At 64.0% G+C, this 17,273-nt stretch overlaps 2 protein-coding genes across 2 annotated transcripts in view; both read right to left on the reverse strand.

The window, feature by feature from the left end:
- LOC138101096 (liprin-alpha-3-like) overlaps positions 1–3,712 on the reverse strand; it is a gene marked incomplete at its 3' end in the record, with an annotated part of 28,243 nt that extends 24,531 nt beyond the window's left edge. Inside the window, exons 1-2 of the mRNA XM_068998939.1 lie at positions 3,482–3,712; positions 1,066–1,167 (exon numbers count right to left, since the gene is read on the reverse strand). Of these exons, the coding sequence (XP_068855040.1) occupies positions 1,066–1,167; positions 3,482–3,712 (333 nt within the window). The remainder of the gene's footprint in view (positions 1–1,065; positions 1,168–3,481) is intronic.
- A 5,148-nt stretch (positions 3,713–8,860) lies between these two features.
- Positions 8,861–16,499, reverse strand: LIN7B (lin-7 homolog B, crumbs cell polarity complex component). Its single transcript, XM_068998938.1, has 6 exons — positions 16,450–16,499; positions 15,944–16,062; positions 15,228–15,299; positions 11,777–11,986; positions 9,890–10,050; positions 8,861–8,949 (listed from the first exon to the last, which is right to left on the reverse strand). The coding sequence occupies exons 1-6, from the start codon at positions 16,487–16,489 to the stop codon at positions 8,928–8,930; spliced, it is 624 nt and encodes a 207-aa protein (XP_068855039.1). The 5' UTR covers positions 16,490–16,499; the 3' UTR covers positions 8,861–8,927.
- Between the last annotated feature and the right edge of the window lie 774 nt (positions 16,500–17,273).

A 17,273-nucleotide genomic window follows, 5' to 3' on the forward strand; every position in this document is an offset into this window, starting at 1 on the left:
ACATTGGGGGCGTTGGGGACATCAGGGGCGTCAGGGGCATTGGGGGACATTGGGGGCATCGGGGGCGTTGGGGGCGTTGGGGGTGATGGGGGCATTGGGGGACATTGGGGACATTGGGGGGCATTGGGGGGCATTGGGGGTGTTGGGGGCATTGGGGGACATTGGGGACATTGGGGGCATCAGGGGCGTTGGGGGACATTGGAGGGAATTGGGGACATTGGGGACATTGGGGGACATTGGGGGGACATTGGGGGGCATTGGGGGCATTGGGGGACATTGGGGGGCATTGGGGGTGTTGGGGGCATTGGGGGCATCGGGGGCATTGGGGGGACATTGGGGGGACATTGGGGGGCATTGGGGACATTGGGGGACATTGGGGGTGTTGGGGGCATTGGGGGTGTTGGGGGCGTTGGGGGACATTGGAGGGAATTGGGGACATTGGGGGACATTGGGGGACATTGGGGGGACATTGGGGGGCATTGGGGGTGTTGGGGGCATTGGGGGCATCGGGGGCATTGGGGGGACATTGGGGGGACATTGGGGACATTGGGGACATTGGGGACATTGGGGACATTGGGGGCGTTGGGGGCGTTGGGGGTGTTGGGGGCATTGGGGGTGTTGGGGGCGTTGGGGGACATTGGAGGGAATTGGGGACATTGGGGGACATTGGGGACATTGGGGGGCATTGGGGGGCATTGGGGACATTGGGGGACATTGGGGGGACATTGGGGGGCATTGGGGGCGTCGGGGGCGTTGGGGGTGATGGGGGCGTTGGGGACATTGGGGGCATTGGGGGCATTGGGGACATCGGGGACCTTGGGGACACCAGGTGCCAGGTGTCACATGGCACCTGCCAGGTGGTGCCAGGTGGTGCCAGGTGCCAAGGGGCAGGTGACACCCGGCTGACACCCAGGTGCCCCCCAGATGCCCCCCAGGTGTGCCAGGTGCCCCCCAGGTGCCCCCAGGTGCCCCCCAGATGCCCCCAGGTGCCCCCAGGTGCCCCCCAGGTGCCCCCAGATGCCCCCAGGTGCCCCCCAGGTGCCCCCCAGGTGCCCCATGGCTCACCCGGGTGTTGTTGCGCTCGGCCTTGAGCTCGGCGATCTCCTCCTCGCGCTCCAGGAGCTGCTCCCGGCACAGGTTCAGCTCCTTGGTGAGCGCGGCCAGCTCCTGGTGACAGCACGGGGACATCGGGGACAGCACGGGGACATCGGGGACAGCATCGGGGACATCGGGGACATGGGGACAGCATTGGGGGACATTGGGGACATGGGGGACATGGGGACATCAGGGACATGGGGACAGCATTGAGGACATTGGGGACATCGGGGACAGCATTGGGGACATTGGGGACATTGGGGACATTGGGGACATTGGGACATGGGGACATTGGGGACATTGGGGACAGCATTGGGGACAGCATTGGGGACATCGGGGACATCGGGGACATGGGGACAGCATTGGGGACATTGGGGACATGGGGGACATTGGGGACATCGGGGACATGGGGACAGCATTGAGGACATTGGGGACATGGGGACATGGGGACAGCATCGGGGACATCGGGGACATCGGGGACAGCATTGGGGACATTTGGGACATTGGGGACATTGGGGACATTGGGGACATGGGGACATGGGGACAGCATTGGGGACATCGGGGACATTGGGGACATGGGGGACATTGGGGACAGCATTGGGGACATGGGGGACATTGGGGACAGCATTGGGGACATTGGGGACATCGGGGACATGGGGACAGCATTGGGGACATCGGGGACATCGGGGACATTGGGGACATGGGGGACATTGGGGACAGCATTGGGGACATTGGGGACATCGGGCACATTGGGGACAGCATTGGGGACATTGGGGACATTGGGGACATTGGGGACATGGGGGACATTGGGGACATTGGGGACATGGGGGACATTGGGGACATTGGGGACATTGGGGACATCGGGGACAGCATTGGGGACAGCATCGGGGACATCGGGGACATTGGGGACAGCATTGGGGACATGAGAGGGGACACGGGGACAGCATTGGGGACATCGGGGACAGCATTGGGGACATGCGAGGGGACATTGGGGACATTGGGGACATTGGGGACATTGGGGACATCACAGGGGACACGGGGATGGCACAGGGGACATTGGGGACATCCGAGGGGTCATTGGGGTCAGGGTGCCACAGGGGGAGGGGACATCACTGGGGACATGGGGGCCACACCAGCCACGCCTCCCAACGAGCCACGCCCCGTTAAACCACGCCCCCTTTAGCCACGCCCCCTTTAGCCACGCCCCCATCAGTGCCACGCCCCATTTAACCCCTTCCTCACCTGGGGCAGGGCACTGTGGAGCTGCCCCAAGCCCAGCCACACCTGGCCACACCCGGCCACACCTGGCCACACCTGGCCACACCTGGCCAGCCATTTAACCCCTTAACCACACCCCCGGTGGTGCCACACCCCATTTAGCCACGCCCCCAACCCCTCCCCCACCTGACCAACACTCACCTGCCCTCACCTGCTCTCACCTGCCCGGCCCTTTCCCCCTTTCCCTGCCCCTCCCTGGCCACACCCTCTCTAACCACGCCCCCCACGGTGCCACGCCCCATTTAACCCCTTCCTCACCTGGGGCAGGGCGCTGTGGAGCTGCCCCGAACCCAGCCACACCTGGCCACACCTGGCCAAGCCACGCCCCCAGCGGTGCCACACCCTCTCTAACCACGCCCCCATCAGTGCCACGCCCCATTTAACCCTTTCCTCACCTGGTTCAGGGCGCTGTGGAGCTGCCCCAAACTCAGCCACACCTGGCCACACCTGGCCACCACACCTGCCCGGCCATTTCCCACCTTAACCACGCCCTCTCTAGCCACGCCCCCAGCTTTACCACGCCCCATTTAACCCCTTCCTCACCTGGTTCAGGGCACTGTGGAGCTGCCCCAAGCCCAGCCACACCTGGCCACACCTGGCCACACCTGGCCACACCTGGCCACACCTGGCCAAGCCACGCCCCCAGCGGTGCTACACCCTCTCTAGCCACGCCCCCATCAGTGCCACACCCCATTTAACCCTTTCCTCACCTGGTTCAGGGCGCTGTGGAGCTACCCCAAACTCAGCCACACCTGGCCACACCTGGCCACCACACCTGCCCGGCCATTTCCCACCTTAACCACGCCCTCTCTAGCCACGCCCCCAGCTTTACCACGCCCCATTTAACCCCTCCCTCACCTGGTTCAGGGCGCTGTTGAGCTGCCCCAAGCCCAGCCACACCTGGCCACACCTGGTTAAGCCACGCCCCCAGCTGTACCACGCCCCATTTAACCCCTCCCTCACCTGGGGCAGGGCGCTGTTGAGCTGCCCCAAGCCCAGCCACACCTGGCCACACCTGGCCACACCTGCCCGGCCATTTCCCACCTTAACCATGCCCTCTCTAACCACGTCCCCAGCTGTACCACGCCCCGTTTAACCCCTTCCTCACCTGGGGCAGGGCGCTGTTGAGCTGCCGCTGCAGCAGGTCGCGCTCGTGGGCCAGGTCGCGCAGGCGCAGGTGAGCCGTGGCCAGCCCCTCCTGCGTGTCCCGCAGCGTCTCCAGCAGCCGCTCGCGCTCCCGCAGCATCTGCACCATCAGCTGCTCCAGCCCCGGCTCCTCCGGGGGGCCCGAGCCCCGCCGGGGGTCCTCGCTGATGGTGGGCAGCACCTCGCACATCATCCTGGGGGCACCTGGGCACACCTGGGCGCACCTGGGGGCACCTGCGGGGGGGATGGGAAACAGCATCAGCAACAGGGGTTGCTCCAGTCCTGACCCACTCTGGGGGTCCTGACCCATCCTGGGGGTCCTGACCCATCCTGGGGGTCCTGGCTGGGGTGGGCAGGGCCACCCACATCATCCTGGGGGCACCTGGGGGATGCCTGGGCACACCTGGGCACACCTGGGGGCACCTGTGGGGGGATGGGAAACAGCATCAGCAACAGGGGCTGCTCCAGTCCTGACCCACTCTGGGGGTCCTGACCCACTCTGGGGGTCCTGACCCATCCTGGGGGTCCTGGCTGGGGTGGGCAGGGCCACCCACATCATCCTGGGGGCACCTGGGGGCACCTGGGGGATGCCTGGGCACACCTGGGCACACCTGGGGGCACCTGCGGGGGGGATGGGAAACAGCATCAGCAACAGGGGCTGCTCCAGTCCTGACCCACTCTGGGGGTCCTGACCCACTCTGGGGGTCCTCGCTGATGGTGGGCAGGGCCACCCACATCGTCTTGGGCACACCTGGGGGCACCTGGGGGCACCTGGGCGCACCTGGGGGCACCTGCGGGGGGATGGGAAACAGCACCAGCAATATGGGGCGGCATCAGCTGATCCGGGTCTGGCCTGGCCTGGGGGTCCTGGCAGGGGTGGGCAGCACCACCCACATCATCCTGGGGGCACCTGGGGGCACCTGGGCACACCTGGGGGCACCTGGGGGGTGGCACAATGTGGGATCAGCATCATCAGCTGATCCAAGCCTGGATCCTCTGGGGGTCCTGACCCATCCTGGGGGTCCTGGCTGGGGTGGGCAGCACCTTGCACATCATCCTGGGGGCACCTGGGGGCACCTGGGGGACAGCTGGGGGATACCTCGGGGGCACCTGGGCACACCTGGGCGCACCTGGAGGCACCTGGGGAACAGCTGGGGGCACCTGGGGGGCACCTGGGGAACACCTGGGGGCACGTGGGGGCACCTGGGGACACCTGGGGAACACCTGGGGGGCACCTGGGCACACCTGGGGGCACCTGGGGAACACCTGGGCACACCTGGGCACACCTGGGGGCACCTGGGGAACACCTGGGCACACCTGGGCACACCTGGGCACACCTGGGCACACCTGGGGGCACAGCTGGGCACACCTGGAGGCACCTGAGGGCACCTGGGGGCACCTGGGCACAGCTGGGCACCGAGGCCACACACCTGGGACCCCCCAAAATCCCAAAGGGTCCCCTCAGGTGTCGGGAGGGTGCTTGGGGGGGTCCCGGGGTGTAATGGGGGGAAATGGAGGGGTACTGGGATGAAATGGGGGGCACTGGGGGGTACTGGGGGATACTGGGATGGATGGGGGGATACTGGGGGGCACTGGGATGGATAGGGGGATACTGGGGGGCACTGGGGGGTACTGGGGGATACTGGGATGGATGGGGGGATACTGGGGGGCACTGGGATGGATAGGGGGATACTGGGGGGCACTGGGGGGTACTGGGGGATACTGGGATGGATGGGGGGATACTGGGGGGCACTGGGATGGATAGGGGATACTGGGGGATACTGGGATGGATAGGGGGTTACTGGGGGGCACTGGGGGGTACTGGGGGATACTGGGATGGATAGGGGGATACTGGGGGATACTGGGGGATACTGGGATGGATGGGGGATACTGGGGGGCACTGGGGGATACTGGGGGATACTGGGATGGATAGGGGGTTACTGGGGGGCACTGGGCGGGTGCAATGAGGGTTACTGGGGTCACAGGGATGGGGGGGTGCGATGGGATGCAGTGGGGGGGTACTGGGAGGGTATTGGGGGGTCCATGGGGGGGGTACTGGGACGGGGGCACTGGGTGGGGGGGGAGGGACGGGGGGGAAGCAGTGGGGCCTGGAGGGCGCCCAAAAATGGGGGGGGGGGGTCCCAGGTGGGATGAAACGGGGTGGGGGAGGGGATGGGGATGCCCTGGGGGTGGGATGGGGTCGGGATGGGGTGGGATGGGGTCGGGATGGGGATGGGGATGGGGATGGGGATGGGGATGGGGATGGGGATGGGGATGGGGATGGGGATGGGGATGGGATGGGGATGGGGATGGGGTCGGGATGGGGATGGGGATGGGGATGGGGATGGGGATGGGGATGGGATGGGGATGGGGATGGGGATGGGGATGGGGATGGGGATGGGGATGGGATGGGGATGGGGATGGGGATGGGGATGGGATGGGGATGGGGATGGGGTCGGGATGGGGATGGGGATGGGGATGGGGATGGGGATGGGGATGGGGATGGGGATGGGATGGGGATGGGGATGGGGATGGGGATGGGGATGGGGATGGGGATGGGGATGGGGATGGGATGGGATGGGGATGGGGTCGGGATGGGGATGGGGATGGGGATGGGATGGGGATGGGGATGGGGATGGGATGGGGATGGGGTCGGGGATGGGGATGGGGATGGGGATGGGGATGGGGATGGGGATGGGGATGGGGATGGGGATGGGGTCGGGATGGGGCCGGAATGGGGACGGGGTCGCCGGGCTGGGGCTGCCGGGGCCGGGCTGGAGACGCCGGGGCTGGGCTGCGGCTGCCGGGGCTGGGCTCGGGCTGCGGCTGCCGGCGGCGGGATGGCAATGCCGGAGGTGCGATGGAGGCTCGGGATGCGGCTGCCGCCTCCGCCGGGCTGGGGGGTACCGGGGGGGGCCCCGGGGAGGGCGGCGGGGGGGTCTCGGGCCCTGCTCCTACCTGGGCTCCGAGTGGCGCTGCGGCAGCTCCGGCGGAGGGAGGCGGCCCGGCGGGGCGGGGGGGCCCCGGGGTGGGGGGGGGGGGGGGGGGGTCGCTGCCCGTCGCCCCCGCTCCCGTTCAGGCCCCCACCGCGCCCCGGGCCCGCCCGAGCCCCGTGGCCGCCGCCCGCCCCCCCCCCCCCCCCCGGGTACCGACCCCCCCCCCGGCCGGCTCCGCTAAACGCTGCGCGGGCCCTTTAAGAGCGGCGCTGATTGACGGCGGCGCCGACCAATGGGAGCGCGCCCCGCGCCGGGTGGGAGGAGGGGGCGGGGCCTCGTCGCCAGCGGCCAATGGGAGCGCGCGGGGGGCGGGGCCGCGCTGGGGTGATGTCACCGGGCGGGGGCGCGGGGGGGGCCGCGCATGCGCGTTGCCCTGGAGACGGCCCCGCCCCCGCGTTGCCATGGGGATGGACCACCCTCCCCCCCATCCCATCCCCTCGTGCGTCGCCATGGAAACCGCCCCGCGTCGTCGCCACAGCCAGCCCCGTTGCCATGGAAACGGGACTTCACACCCCCCCCCGTTGCTATGACGATGGACCATCCTCTCCGCGTGTGTTGCCATGGAAACGGGATTCCTCCCATCCCCCCCCCGGGTTGCCATGGAGACGGACCACCCCACCCCCCCACCCCATCCCACCCCGTTGCCATGGAGACGCGATCCCCTCCCCCCCCGCCTTCACCCCATCCCCGTCTCCATGGAAACCGCCCCCCCCCCCGTGCATCGCCATGGAAACGGAGCACCGGCCCCGGTTACCATGGAGACGGCGCTCGTTGCCATGGTTACGAAGCCCCTTCCCCAAAAAGGCACCTGGACCCCTCTCCCCCCCAGCGCAGGGGGTGTCACGTGACCCTCAGGTGACCCTCAGGTGACCCCACAGGTGACACTCACAGGTGACACAGGTGACACCCACAGGTGACCCCACAGGTGACACCCCAGGTGACCCCACAGCTGACACTCAGGTGACACCCACAGGTGACACCCACAGGTGACACAGGTGACCCCACAGATGACCCTCAGGTGACCCCACAGATGACACCCATGTGACACCCACAGGTGACACAGGTGACACAGATGACACTCAGGTGACACCACAGGTGACCCTCAGGTGACCCCACAGGTGACACCACAGGTGACCCTCAGGACACTCAGGTGACCCCACAGGTGACACCCACAGGTGACCCCACAGATGACCCCACAGGTGACACCACAGGTGACCCCACAGTTGACCCACAGATGACCCCACAGATGACCCCACAGGTGACACCCATTTGACACCCACAGGTGACCCCACAGGTGACCCCACAGGTGACACTCAGGTGACACTCAGGTGACACAGGTGACCCCACAGATGACCCCACAGGTGACACTCAGGTGACCCTCCCGGGCCACGCCTTTAATCAAACAGGACCAATAAATACTGTACAGGGGGGGCTGCACCCCATAAATATCCCAAATATACACAGGGGGGCTGGGGGGGCCCAGGGGGTCCCGGGGGGGGTCCCAGGGGGGATTTGAGGGGTCCTGGGGGGTCCCAGGGGGTCCCAGGGGGGATTTGAGGAATCCCAGGGGGGTCCCAGGGGGTCCCAGGGGGGATTTGAGGGGTCCTGGGGGGATCCCAAGGGGTCCCAGGGGGGTTTTGAGGGATCCCAGGGGGTCCCAGGGGGGATTTGAGGAATCCCAGGGGGGTCCCAGGGGGTCCCAGGGGGTTTTGAGGGGTCCTGGGGGGATCCCAAGGGGTCCCAGGGGGGTTTTGAGGGATCCCAGGGGGTCCCAGGGGGGATTTGAGGGGTCCCAGGGGGGTCCCAGGGGGGATTTGAGGGATCCCAGAGGGGTCCCGGGGGGATTTGAGGGATCCCAGGGGGGGTCCCAGGGGTCCCAGGGGGATTTGAGGGGTCCCAGGGGGTCCCAGGGGGGATTTGAGGGATCCCAGGGGGGTCCCAGGGGGTCCCAGGGGGATTTGAGGGATCCCAGGGGGTCCCAGGGGGGATTTGAGGGATCCCAGGGGGGTCCCAGGGGTCCCGGGGGATTTGAGGGGTCCTGGGGGGGTCCCAGGGGGAATTTGAGGGGTCCTGGGGTCTCCCAAGGGGTCCCAGGGGGGTTTTGAGGGATCCCAGGGGGGTCCCAGGGGGGATTTGAGGGGTCCTGGGGTTCCCAGGGGGGTCTCAGGGAGGTTTTGAGGGATCCCAGGGGGTCCCAGGGGGTCCCAGGGGGGTTTTGAGGGGTCCCAGGGGGGTCCCAAAGGGTCCTGGGGGTCCCAGGGGGGATTTGAGGGGTCCCAGGGGGGTCCCAGGGAGGTTTTGAGGGATCCCAGGGGGTCCCAGGGGGGTTTTGAGGGGTCCCAGGGGGGTCCCAGGCGGGTTTTGAGGGGTCCTGGGGGTCCTCGGGGGGGTCCCGGGGGGTCCCGGGGGGTTCTACCCCCTCGATTCCAGCGACCTGTGGGGTGAAATTGGGGTGGGGTCAGGGGGGCTCGGGGGGGGGAGGGGAGGTGAAATTTGGGGGCGCTGAAGGATTCGAAGGTTCGGGAATTTGGGGTTCTGAGGTTTTTGGGAGTCGGGGATTTTGGGGGGGGGGGGGGTGCAGGATTTGGGGTGGATTCGGGGATTTTGGGGTGCAGGATTTGGGGATTCAGGGATTTGGGGGCCTCAGGGATTTGGGATTTCGGGGATTTCAAGACTCAGGGATTTCGGGTTTTGGGGATTTGGGGTTTCAGGAATTTTGGGGTTTCAGGGATTTCAGGACTCAGGGATTTGGGGTTTTGGGGATTTGGGGTTTCAGGGATTTGGGGTTTTGGGGATTTCAGGACTCAGGGATTTGGGGTTTCAGGGATTTTGGGGCCTCAGGGATTTGGGATTTCGGGGATTTCAGGACTCAGGGATTTGGGGTTTCGGGGATTTGGGGGGTGCAGGATTTGGGATTTTGGGGTGCAGGGATTTGGGGTTTCAGGGATTTGGGGCCTCAAGGATTTGGGATTTCGGGGATTTTGGGGATTCAGGGATTTGAAATTTCGGGGATTTCAAGACTCAGGGATTTGGGGTTTCGGGGATTTCAGGACTCAGGGATTTGGTGTTTCAGGGATTTGGGGTTTCAGGGATTTGGGATTTCAGGGATTTTGGTGTTTCAGGGATTTGGGATTTCGGGGATTTTGGTGTTTCAGGGATTTGGGATTTCGGGGATTTCAAGACTCAGAGATTTGGGATTTCGGGGATTTGGGGTTTCAGAGATTTTGGGGTTTCGGGGATTTCAGGACTCAGGGATTTGGGATTTCGGGGATTTCAGGACTCAGGGATTTGGGGTTTCAGAGATTTGGGGCCTCAGGGATTTGGGATTTCGGGGATTTGGGGTTTCAGGGATTTTGGGGTTTCGGCTGGCTCACGAGTAGCTGTTGTGCTGCCGGCGCCGGGCCGTGCGCAGCTTCTCGAAGCGCGCCTCCATCTCCTCCAGCACGCGCGGGGTGTAACGGACCACGAGCTTCACCGAGCCCTGCGCCGCCTTCAGCAGCTCCACGGCGCGCTCGTGCTGCTCCCCCTCCACGCTCTGCGCCCCAAAATCCCCACTGGAACCCCAAAAATCAGCCCCGAACTGCACCGACCCCAAAAACCCACCCCAAACCAGCCCTGACCCCAAAAACCCCACTGGAACCCCAAAAACCAGCCCCGAACTGCACCGACCCCAGAAACCCACCCCAAACCAGCCCTGACCCCAAAATCCCCACTGGAACCCCAAAAACCAGCCCCGAACTGCACCGACCCCAAAAACCCACCCAAACACACCTAGACCCCCAAAACCCCCCCAAAACACATCCAGACCCCAAAAACCCCACCCAGACCCCAAAACCTGCTCGTGCTGCTCCCCCTCCACGCTCTGCACCCCAAAATCCCCACTGGAACCCCAAAAACCAGCCCCGAACCGCACCGACCCCAAAAGCCCACCCCAAACCAGCCCTGACCCCAAAATCCCCACTGGAACCCCAAAAACCAGCCCCGAACTGCACCGACCCCAAAAGCCCACCCCAAACCAGCCCTGACCCCAAAAACCCCACTGGAACCCCAAAAACCAGCCCCGAACTGCACCGACCCCAAAAACCCACCCAAAAACAGCCCTGACCCCAAAAACCCACCCAAAACCCACCCTGACCCCAAAAACCCACCCCAAACACACCCCGACCCCAAAAATCCCCCCAAAACCCACCCCAAACCAGCCCTGACCCCCAAACCCACCCCAAACCCACCCCAAATCCCCCTAAATCCCCCAAAAACCCCAATTTAAACCCCAAACCCCAATTTAACTCCCCGAAACCCCAAAATTCCCGCAATTTCCCCAAAACCCCCGGGTTTCTCCCCAAACCCTCACCACCCCGCTGACGCTGAGCAGCTGGTCGCCCCGTTTGAGCCCCCAAATCCCTCATACCCACCCAAATCCCCCAAAACCCCCTAAAACCCCAATTTAACTCCCCAAAACCCCAAAATTCCCGCAATTTTCCCCAAAATCCCCGGGTTTCTCCCCAAACCCTCACCACCCCATTGACGCTGAGCAGCTGGTCGCCCCATTTGAGCCCCCAAACCCACCCCAAACCCACCCCAAACGGCCCCAAATCCCCCAAACCCCCCCCAAACCCCAATTTAACCACCCCAAACCCTCCCAAACCCCCAAAATTCCCGCAATTTCCCCCAAACCCCCGGGTTTCTCCCCAAACCCTCACCACCCCGTTGACGCTGAGCAGCTGGTCGTCCCATTTGAGCCCCCAAACCCACCCCAAACCCACCCCAAACGGCCCCAAATCCCCCTAAATCACCCCAAACCCCAATTTAACCACCCCAAACCCTCCCAAACCCCCAAAATTCCTGCAATTTTCCCCAAAACCCCCGGGTTTCTCCCCAAACCCTCACCACCCCGTTGACGCTGAGCAGCTGGTCGCCCCGTTTGAGCCCCCAAACCCAACCCAAACCCACCCCAAACGGCCCCAAATCCCCCAAACCCCCCCCAAACCCCAATTTAACCACCCCAAACCCTCCCAAACCCCCAAAATTCCCGCAATTTCCCCCAAATCCCCGAGTTTCTCCCCAAACCCTCACCACCCCGTTGACGCTGAGCAGCTGGTCGCCCCGTTTGAGCCCCCAAACCCACCCCAAACCCACCCCAAACGGCCCCAAATCCCCCCAAACCCACCCCAAACCCCAATTTAACCACCCCAAACCCTCCCCAAACCCCAAAATTCCCGCAATTTTCCCCAAAACCCCCGGGTTTCTCCCCAAACCCTCACCACCCCGTTGACGCTGAGCAGCTGGTCGCCCCGTTTGAGCCCCCCGTGCCGGTCGGCCACGCCGCCGGGGATGACCCGTGAGATGTAGATGGGCGAGTTCTGCTCCTTGCCCCCCATGATGTTGAAGCCCAAACCCTCCTCGGTCTTGGGCAGCTCCACCACCCGCGGGTGCGCGTGGCCCTCGCTGGCCGCGAACGCCGCCACCGTGGCCTGGGGACGGCGTTGGGGACGTGTGGGGGGGTGGGGGATATTGGGGACATTTGGGGGTGTTGGGGGCGTTGGGGACATTTGGGATATTTGGGGTGTTGGGGGATATTGGGGATGTTGGGATGTTTGGGGTGTTGGGGACATTGGGGGTGTTGGGGACATTTGGGGGCATTGGGGATATTTGGGGATATTTGGGGTGTTGGGGGATATTGGGGCGTTGGGGGTGTTGGGGGATATTGGGGATGTTGGGGATGTTTGGGGTGTTGGGGGTGTTGGGGACATTGGGGGTGTTGGGGACATTGGGGACATTTGGGGGTGTTGGGGGCGTTGGGGACATTGGGGGTGTTGGGGACGTTGGGGACATTTGGGGATATTTGGGGTGTTGGGGGATATTGGGGATGTTTGGGATGTTTGGGGTGTTGGGGACATTGGGGGTGTTGGGGATGTTTGGGGGCATTGGGGGTGTTGGGGACGTTTGGGGGCATTGGGGATATCTGGGGATATTTGGGGTGTTGGGGACATTGGGGCGTTGGGGATGTTGGGGGATATTGGGGATGTTGGGGATGTTTGGGGTGTTGGGGGTGTTGGGGACATTTGGGGCGTTGGGGGTGTTGGGGACATTTGGGGCATTGGGGGTGTTGGGGACATTAGGGATATTTGGGGTGTTGGGGACATTTGGGGACATTGGGGACGTTTGGGGCGCTGGGGGATATTGGGGACGTTTGGGGCGTTGGGGGTGTTGGGGACATTTGGGGCATTGGGAGTGTTGGGGACATTGGGGACATGTGGGGCGTTGGGGGAGTTTGGGCGCATTTGGGGTGTTGGGGACGTTTGGGGACATTTGGGATGTTTGGGGTGTTGGGGACATTGGGGCATTGGGGGTGTTGGGGGATATTGGGGACATTTGGGGCGTTTGGGATGTTTGGGGTGTTGGGGGTGTTGGGGATGTTTGGGGGAGTTGGGGACATTGGGGGTGTTGGGGGTGTTGGGGGATACTGGGGACATTTGGGGGTGTTGGGGGATATTGGGGACATTTGGGGCGTTTGGGATGTTTGGGGTGTTGGGGGTGTTGGGGATGTTTGGGGGAGTTGGGGACATTGGGGGTGTTGGGGACGATTGGGGACATTTGGGGCGTTGGGGGTGTTGGGGGATATTGGGGACATTTGGGGGGTGTTGGGGACATTGGGGACATTTGGGGAGTTGGAGACATTGGGGGTGTTGGGGACATTTTGGGGACATTTGGGGGATATTGAGGACATTTGGGATGTTGGGGGTGTTGGGAGCGTTGGGGACATGGGGGGCGTTGGGGGAGCGTTGGGGACATTGGGGACATTTGGGGACATTTGGGGTGTTGGGGGTGTTGGGAGCGTTGGGGACATTTGGGGCATTGGGGGAGCGTTGGGGGCATTGGGGACATTTGGGGGCGTTGGGGGCGTTGGGGACATTTGGGATATTTGGGGTGTTGGGGGATATTGGGGACGTTTGGGATGTTTGGGGTGTTGGGGACATTGGGGGCGTTGGGGACATCTGGGGTGTTGGGGGCGTTGGGGGTGTTGGGGACACTTTGGGGACCTTTGGGGGCGTTGGGGACATTTGGGGTGTTTGGGGTGTTTGGGGGCGTTGGGGATGTTGGAGGCGTTGGGGACATTCGGGGACGTTGGGGACATTCAGGGTGTTGGGGGCGTTGGGGAAGTTGGGGACACTTTGGGGACATTTGGGGACACTTTGGGGACGTTGGGGTGTTGGGGGCGCTGGGGACACTTGGGGGTGTTGGGGGCGTTTGGGGACATTTGGGGGCACTTTGGGGGCGTTTGGGGACACTTTGGGGGCATTGGGGACATTTGGGATGGTGTTGGATACACTGGGGACACTGTGGGGACATTGGGGCCGTTGGGGACATTTGGGGGCACTTTGGGGGTGTTTGGGGACATTTGGGGTGTTGGGTGCGTTGGGGACACTTTGGGGGCGTTTGGGGACATTTGGGGACACTTTGGGGGCATTTGGGGACACTTTGGGGGCATTTGGGGACATTTGGGGACACTTTGGGGGCATTTGGGACATTTGGGGACACTTTGGGGACATTTGGGGACACTTTGGGGACACTTTGGGGGCGTTTGGGGACACTGGGGGGAGGACACGGGGGGGGCACAGGGGACAGAGGGACACGGGGGGAGGGGCGAGAGACGGGCACAGCCCCAGGACAGGTTTTGGGGGTCCCAGGGGTGTTTTGGGGGTCCCGTGTGGGGGTTTTGGGGGGGTCCCAGGGCAGTTTTGGGGTGCCCAGGGTGGTTTTGGAGTCCCCGGGGGAGTTTTGGGGGGGTCCCAGGGGTGTTTGGGGGTCCCAGGGGGGTTTTGGGGTCTCAGGGGTGTTTTGGGGGGTCCTGTGGGGGGTTTTGGGGGGTCCCAGGGTTGGTTTGGGGTCCCAGGGTTGTTTTGGGGGGGTCCTGTGGGGGATTTTGGGGGGTCCCGGGACAGGTTTTGGGGTCCCAGAGGTGTTTTGGGGTCCCAGCGGCGTTTTGGGTGGTCCCAGGGGTTTTTAGGGTCGCCAGGGTTGTTTTGGGGTCCCAGGGTTGTTTTGGGGGGTCTTAGGGGTGTTTTGGGGGGTCCCATGGGGTTATTTTGGGGTCCCAGGGTTGTTTTGGGGTCCCAGAGGTGTTTTGGGGGGTCCTGTGGGGGGTTTTGGGGGGTCCTGGGACAGGTTTTGGGGTCCCAGGGTTGTTTGGGGGGGTCCCGGGTCTGTTTCTGGGGTCCCAGGGTTTTTTTTGGGTCCAAGGGTTGTTTTGGGGTCCCAGGGTTGTTCTGGGGGGGTCCGATGGGATGTTTTTGGGGTCCCAGGATTGTTTTGGGGGCTCCCGGGGCTGTTTCTGGGGTCCTGTGGGGGGTTTTGGGGGTCCCGGGGCTGTTTCTGGGGTCCCAGGGTTGTTTTGGGGTCTCAGGGGTGTTTTGGGGGGATTCCAGGGTTGTTTTGGGGGGGTCCCGGGGGGGGTTTTGGGGTCCTAGGGTTGTTTTGGGGGCTCCTGGGGGTGTTTTTGGGGTCTCAGGGGTGTTTTGGGGGGTCCCCGTGGGGGGTTTTGGGGTCCCAGGGTTGTTTTGGGGGTCCCAAGTTTGTTTGGGGGGGTCCCGGGGGTGTTTTGGGGGGTCCCGTGGGGGGTTTTGGGGTCCCAGGGTTGTTTTGGGGGTCCCAGGTTTGTTTGGGGGGGTCCCGGGGGTGTTTGGGGGGGTCCCGGGGGGGGTTTCGGGGTACCTTGGCCGTGGCGTGGGCGCGGATCTCGGGGGTCCCCGCGATGTCCAAGGTGTCGTAGAGCTGCTCATAGACCTGGGGGGACCCCAAAACCCCCCAAAAGGGGCAGCTGGAGAGAGTCGGGGGCACCCCGGGGGGGATCTTGGGGATCCCTGGAGCATTTTGGGGGTTCCCAGGTGGATTTTGGGGGTTCCAGGGTGGATTTGGGGGCTCCCCGGGTGGATTTTTGGGAGGGTTCCCCTCTGGATTTTTGCCTTTCTCGCTGGATTTTGGGGTTCCCGTGTGAATTTTGGGGGTTCCCAGGTGAATTTTGGGGGTCCCAGGTGGATTTGGGGGTGGATTTTGGGGTTCCCCGATGGATTCCAGGGTTCCTGGGTGGAATTGGAGCTTCCCAGATGGATTTTGGGGCTCCCGGGGTGGATTTTTTGGGGTGTGAGGGGGGTTCCCCTCTGGATTTTCCCCTTTCCCGCTGGATTTCGGGGCTCCCAGGTGGGTTTCGGGGTTCCCGGGTGGGTTTGGGGGTGGATTTTGGGGTTCGCGGGATTTCAGGGTTCCTGGGTGGAATTGGAGGTTCCCAGATGGATTTCGGGGTTCCAGGGTGGATTTTGGGGCTCCCGGGGTGGATTTTGGGTTTTTTTTTTCTGGATTTTCGCCTTTCCCGCTGGATTTTGGGGTTCCCGGGTGGGTTTTGGGGTGGGTTCGGGGGGTTTTGGGGTCACCTCGCGGATGGCGGAGCAGAACTTGCTCTGCAGGACCCTCTGCAGCGCCTGCAGTTTTTGGGGGGGCAGCTCCCCACTGCGCTGGAGCCGCTCCAGCAGCTCCACGGCCCGGGACACGTCTGAGAGACCCCAAAACACCCCAGAATCACCCCAAAATCACCCCGATATCACCCCCAAAATCACCCCCCCCCCCCAGAATCACCCCAAAATCACACCCGAGGTACCCAAAAAATCACCCCCGGACTCATCCGGAAACAGCCCCAAAACCACCCCAAAACCACCCCAAAACCAGCCCCAAAACCCCCTCAAATCACCCCAAATCCCCCCCCCCCCGTGCCTCGCTCCAGGCCCCGTTCGCACCTCCCCAATCCCCTCTTAACGCCCCCTCCCCCACTCCCGACGCCCCCCCAGCCCCTCCCCACCCCCCTCCCCCACCCCGGGCCCACCCAGACCCCCCGCGGAAACCCCAAAATCGGCCGAAATCGCCCCAAAATTCCGCCCCGTACCCCGCTCCAGCCCCAGCGCGTCCCCGCTCAGCGCTGCCATCTTCGCCCGGCCACGCCCACCCCGCTGGCCACGCCCACCCCGCTGGCCACGCCCACCCCGCTGGCCACGCCCACCCCCTGGCCACGCCCATTTCCCCAGCCCTGGCCACGCCCCTTCCCGCACAAACCACGCCCACCTCCCACCGGAACCACGCCCACCGCCGGTTCAGGCCACGCCCATTTCCTTATTTGGATGCGGTTTGACCACGCCCCCACCCGCACAAGCCACGCCCCCGCGGAGGCTGCCCTGGCGCATGCGCAGAACGGAGGGACCCCGAATTACAGGGGGGGTCCCAAATTACGGGGGGGGGGGGACCCCGAATTTGGGGGGGCGGGGAGTGAATTGGGGGGGGGTCCCGAATTACACGGGGGGGACCCGAATTTGGGGGGAGGGGGGGCAATGGAATTAGGGGGGGCCCGAATTACTGGAGAGGACCCAAATTTGGGGGGGGGGGGGGCAGTGGGCTTAGAGGGGATCCCAAATCCTGGGGGACCCCAAATTTTAGGGGGGGTTGAGAGAGGGGGAGGACGCCCCAAATGCGAGGGTAAAGACTCCCCCGACTGGGCGGAGAGGGCACAATTAATGATTAATTAAATTAATTAAACCCCAATTAAGAGCAGAGCTAATTTCGGGGCTAGAAACCCCCTTAATTGGGGGGGGGCACAAACCCGATTAATTATTAATGAAATCAATTAAACCCCAAATTAAGAGCAGCGCTAATTTCGGGGCTAGAAACCCCTTTAATTTGGGGGGGGGGGGAAGGAAGGGGGGCACCGCATTTTGG

Source organism: Aphelocoma coerulescens, unplaced genomic scaffold, assembly GCF_041296385.1.
Source record: "Aphelocoma coerulescens isolate FSJ_1873_10779 unplaced genomic scaffold, UR_Acoe_1.0 HiC_scaffold_188, whole genome shotgun sequence".
Classification (NCBI taxonomy): domain Eukaryota; kingdom Metazoa; phylum Chordata; class Aves; order Passeriformes; family Corvidae; genus Aphelocoma; species Aphelocoma coerulescens.

Bases quoted from the DNA above. Each gene is read 5' to 3' on its own strand.
- LIN7B (XM_068998938.1), bottom strand. From the start codon at position 16,489: ATGGCAGCGCTGAGCGGGGACGCGCTGGGGCTGGAGCGGG. The intron at 15,300-15,943 runs GTGACCCCAAAA...GGGTCCCCCCAG, and splicing joins TCTGCTCCGCCATCCGCGAG to GTCTATGAGCAGCTCTACGA. The intron at 11,987-15,227 runs GTACCCCGAAAC...CGCCGTCCCCAG, and splicing joins GCGCCCACGCCACGGCCAAG to GCCACGGTGGCGGCGTTCGC.